The 4832-nt window shown below is 57.5% G+C and overlaps 1 protein-coding gene across 1 annotated transcript; it reads right to left on the bottom strand.

Moving 5' to 3' along the window:
• Window positions 1–1111: 1111 nt before the first annotated feature.
• On the bottom strand, window positions 1112–4467 carry QRFP (pyroglutamylated RFamide peptide). The gene is made up of 2 exons (XM_086323463.1): window positions 4285–4467; window positions 1112–2297 (listed from the first exon to the last, which is right to left on the bottom strand). Exon 2 carries the CDS (start codon window positions 2295–2297, stop codon window positions 1896–1898), a length of 402 nt encoding a protein of 133 aa, XP_086179589.1. The 5' UTR covers window positions 4285–4467; the 3' UTR covers window positions 1112–1895.
• Window positions 4468–4832: the final 365 nt, after the last annotated feature.

The raw sequence follows: 4832 nt of genomic DNA, 5'->3' as shown, positions 1-4832 counted from the left end.
CGGGGTGAGAGCCCAGGCTAGGACCCTGCCTGCCTCCTCTGGCCACCCCGTGTTGTACGGCCTCCGCAGCGGGGCTGTCCTTGACTGGTTTCGTGAGCTTTCCCTCTGTGGCTTCAGGGCCGAGTGTTTGCTTCTTTTGCCCACAAAGACCGCCCCCCCCCCCCGCCCCCGCATCAGCCTGCCACATTAGCAGCAGCCCTTCCGGCTCTTCCCTCCCTCGCCAGTGGCAGAGGCCAAAGGGTACACCGTGCCTCCCAGACTCAGCGTCACTGCCGGCCCCCGTCACCGCGGCCCTGAGCCCAGGACGCATGGTCCAAGCAGCTCGCCTCAGCGTAAGGCGAAGCTCCGACTCCTGCATCCCCGTCCCACCCCACCATCCCATTTCTGCTCCCCAGTCAGCCCGCCTCTTTTTATGGCTCAGATCTGTCACCCCTTAATGAAGTGACTTTCCAGGCTGTCGAGGATTGAGAACTGCTACCGGGGAACCTAAGTCTCTAATAGAACGGGAAAAACACTGTGAAATGCTCTGAGGTGCCAAGCTGGGCCCAGGCCCAGTGTGGTTCTAAAAAGGCTAATAAGAATCTACCAATTAATTGTGACAGCTCAATGGAGAATTATTCAATTGTGAACAGGGGCAAGCCGTGGCTCCCAAGGGAGGAGAGGTGTTGCCATGGCAACATCGATACAGGTTCTGGTCCTGGCAGTTAAAGCCAGCCGGGGAGTGAGGAGCCTCAGACTGCCGAAGCTGACTAGGGTCGGAACGCAGGACCCACCAAAGCCACGTTTGAAGGAGATGCTCCGCCTCGCCCCAGGGCTGCCCAGCGCGGGCTTCCCTCGGGGCAGAGCAGTTGCTTTCAGAATTCTCCTCGCTTGGAGAAAACCAGGGCAAGAGCTGTCTAGCGCAAGAGGAAAAATGCACCACCCTGTGTGTCTTTCCCTGTACCTCTGACCACAGGTATTTCACCAACTGCCAATTAAGGGGATGCCGGGAGAGGTGTGGGGTACAGGAGACATGATTTCCATCTCCCCAAAGTCAAGGCAACTCACAATTCAGGAAGCAAAGTTCCCAGGGCACAGAGCACCTGCAGGCAAGAGTTAGGCGGGCTTCCCATCAGTTTGCAGTCACTACAACTTTTATTTCAAAAGACAACAACACATTCACATTCTGAACACTGGACACTCAACCTTGCTGCAGCAAAAAAAGAAATGTATTCCTTCCTCATTCACCTCCCATGAGACTTCTCAGCTTGGCAAACGTACCACCGATGAGGACAGTTGTCAGAAAGGCTGGGCAGTGGGTTCCGGGTGGCATCGCAACACCGCAGCAAGGTTTTCTTGCCAGAGGGATGTTGTCTTAATGGGATGGAGAACAAGATTTTTTTTTTCCATTGTTAACTTTCAGAACCACAGTCTGTACCCAGTGGAATGTGCTCGCTCACAGTTGCACTTCAGATGTCAACCCCTGACGTCCTGGTGGAGACTGTCAAAACTTCAGTTATCCTACAGAATCACTCAGGCCACCTACCTTTAAGCCAGGGCCAGCACAACCAGCTCTGCCTGTTCAGATTTGTGGTCCAAGGGCATCCTTGGCTCCAGGCCCTGGAGGAGGGGGCTGAAACACAGCAGTCTGCCAGGGGGCTGTGCCAGATGTGGTATCTCTTGTTACCTTGCCTTTCTGGTCTTTTGAGCTCCTTTTTGACACCATCCAGGGTTTTTTTGCTTCAGCAAAGTTGGAAATCAAAAGTAAGCACCCACCTAACCAATCCTGCTGCTTTTATAATTCCTATTGTCGTCCTTTATAAGAACACCCCACACCTTCTCAGTATCTTGGTTTTTGAGGCCAGAGGAGAAGAGGGGTCAGGTGGAGAGGGGCCCTTCCCAGGATGCTGGCCCCTTCACCCCCGGCCAAAACGGAAGCTGAAGCCCCCTTTCTTCCTGCTGTAGCCATTGAGCTCCTCAGCCAGGGTTCCCAACAGGCCCCCCACCTTCTCGGCCTCCCCCAGGAGGCCAGTGGCCTCGCTGCCATCGTCCTGCCTCCCGAGACGCAGCTGGAAGCCAGCACGCGCCTTGCCTGACGCCCGCAGCTCCTTGGCCGTGACGAGCAGGGCATGTGGGTACGGGGCTCTCGGCCACCCAGGGGAGCCCCACGGAAAGGGGCGTCCCCCCGCCAGGTCCATCCAGCTCATTTCACGTCCGGTGCCCCCTACGGCATCCACAGGCTCCTCTGTGTCCAGCACCGGGAAGCAGGCACCCAGGGGCAGGAACAGGAGGTAGGGCAGGGAGTAAGGGCTCCGCATCTGGTCCAGAGGAGAGAGAGGAGGGGGTTACGGGCTGCACCCTGAGGCCACGCACAGCCATGCACGTGCTTCCCGGGAACCCGGGCCGCCGTCAAAGGCGTGATCTGGCGGCTCGGTTGAGCCCAGCCTGCAAGCAGCGAGAGGAAGTGTCACCACGTTGCGGGAACCAGGCCTTTATTTTCTTAGCAGGTTCAGGAGCCAGCCACACCAATTAGGCTGATTCTCCCTCTCTTGCAATCTTCTGATGGCTTTGGCAGCTTAGCACACTAATACCACTGCCACTGGGACGGCTTACAGGCGGCCCCGGGAGAGCTGAGCAAATTTGGGCTCGTCCTTCCCTTATTATAATTATTGACTCCTGGGCCATATCATCTCAGAGCCATAGGGTAGAGTTAATAGCAGCTACCCCTCTTCGTTTTCAACTCGATAATAAATGGGTCTGGTTAAGCTGTTTAGCGGGGATGCTCTGCTCATGTCTCTGCGACGTGGAAGCCAGTCTCTCCCGAAAGCAGGAACCAGATCTGACGGCCCGGCCTAACTCAGACGTCCTCCCAGAGAGGAGCGCTTGCCAGTGCCCGCTGAGCACCAACTGTGTACCTGAGTGACAGTGATAGTTGCTCAGTCGTGTCCGACTCTTTGTGACCCCATGGACTGTGTAGCCCGCCTGGCTCCTCTGTCCGAGGACTTCTCCAGGCAAGAATACTGGAGTGGGTTGCCATTTCCTTCTCCAACTGTGTAATCTGGCTGCAAGGTAAACCTTTGCCTGCATGGTTGCACTTTATCTTCACAGTAAACCTAACTTGAAGCCCTGTTATTCGAACATTTTTATTTACAGGCAAGAGAACCATCAGAAAAGCTAAGAGACTGTGCTCAGGCCCCACAGCTAGAAAGTAGAGGCTCTAGGATTCCCAATTCTAATGGCCAGGGGGCTTCTTGGACTGTGGGCCATCCCCACCTGATACTGTCCTTGAGGGCCTCCCTTATTCCCTTCTACAGAGGAGGCAGGATCCGCAAACGGGTGACGGGCCCAAGATCTCAGTTCTGTAAGTGACAAAGCTAAGATGCAAGCCCGGGTCTAACTGGGCTGGACGCGGGAATGGCTCCTCTACCCCCTGCATGGTGGTCCGTGGGGGATGAGAAACAGAAACAGAGCTTCCCCTCAGTGCCCCTGCCTTGGCAGTAACTGCTCGTTCCCTCGCAAAGGAAGCCTCTTTGGTAACGACCATGGTGGGTGGGAGCTGGCTGGTCCTCTGAGGAGGAGAGCTGAGGCTGGAATAGAGGGAACGGGTTCTGGAGAAGACAGCCCAGGCCTCCCAGAGCTCTTTCCAGAACTGGCTCCCTTGAAGACATTTCAAAGTGTACTCAGCCCAAAAAGCTTAAAAAAAAAAAAAATCTTAGAGCATGTCCTCCCTCCTCTTCCTGAATCCAGCCCTCCTACGCCTCTCTCATCTCCTGAGGCTGGAGCAACCTCTTACCTGCCTCAGGGAAGCCTCTCCATCAGCATCTGGGTGGGGTGGGGGCTTTTCTCAAGGGCTTTCCTCCCCACAGAAAGCGAGGCAGACAGCTTTGAGACCAGGTGGGAGTCCAGCCGGTGGATGAGTCTACCTGGGAATGGCCTCTGGGTCTCAAAAGGGGGGGTGGGGTGCCGTCTCTCCTTCCTTTTGGGGGGACCCGTGGACCCCTTCAGAAATCCAATGGGAGCTTGGAACACTCCACACCAAAAACTGGACCCCAGCACAAGTTGGGGTTCAGGCCCCAACATCCAGGACTTGGCAGGAGAAGACAGAAGGAGGCCCAGTGCCGAGCCCTGGAGGGCGCCCGTGGCCAATCTCTGCCTGCTCTAGGCAGCAAGATGAGGTGCGGGTCTCCACCCCTCAGGGCCTTCCCAGCCCTGTGGGTCCCCAGGATTCCCGCCGCCTGTGCCCAGCTCCCAACCTGCAGGAGGCCTGAGCGCGATTCCTGCCGGGGATGGAGCGGCCATACTCACGGTGCTGCGGGTCTGCTCCCAGCTGGGCGGCTGGACCTGGGCCAGGCTGGGCAGAGCTGCTCTGGGTTCTTGTCCAGGAGGTGCGGCTCCCGGGTGCTCCCTGCTTTATATAGCGACCCCCCCAGGGGGCCCGTGCCCTGGGCACTCCTGATTGCTGCGCATTCCTGACCCTGGGATTCCATTGGGGACCTGGTAGTGAAGGATGGGACTGCGCGGACCACGTTGATAAAAGACCCAACACAAACAGGATGTGGTCTGACAGGAGGCTGGACAGGGCCGCCTTTTGCGCAAAGGCAGCCTTGCTTGGAGGAGCCAGGGCGCCTCGTTCATTGTGAGTCACAGGCGTGGCCCTGGGGTCTCACCCGGCCCGGAGGAACCCTAACGGCCCTGCCTTTGTCAGATCTGCTTGCCGGGCCAGCACCTCCACCCCGAGGAGACTCGGGAGGCCAGACGGCTTGGAGCCCGCCCCGGCCTGTTGCACGGGCGAGGTGAGGAGCTGTGTTCAGTGCCACAGGTCACCTGCTCTGGAGCCTTACGAGGGGCATCAG

The sequence above is a fragment of the Bos grunniens genome, chromosome 11 (assembly GCF_055505025.1).
Source record: "Bos grunniens cultivar Pamir isolate PY7600 chromosome 11, Bosgru_T2T1.0, whole genome shotgun sequence".
In the NCBI taxonomy this organism is placed as follows: Eukaryota; Metazoa; Chordata; class Mammalia; order Artiodactyla; family Bovidae; genus Bos; species Bos grunniens.
The sequence above is the reverse complement of the archived record's forward strand: the minus strand, read 5'-3'. Positions and strand labels throughout refer to the sequence as shown.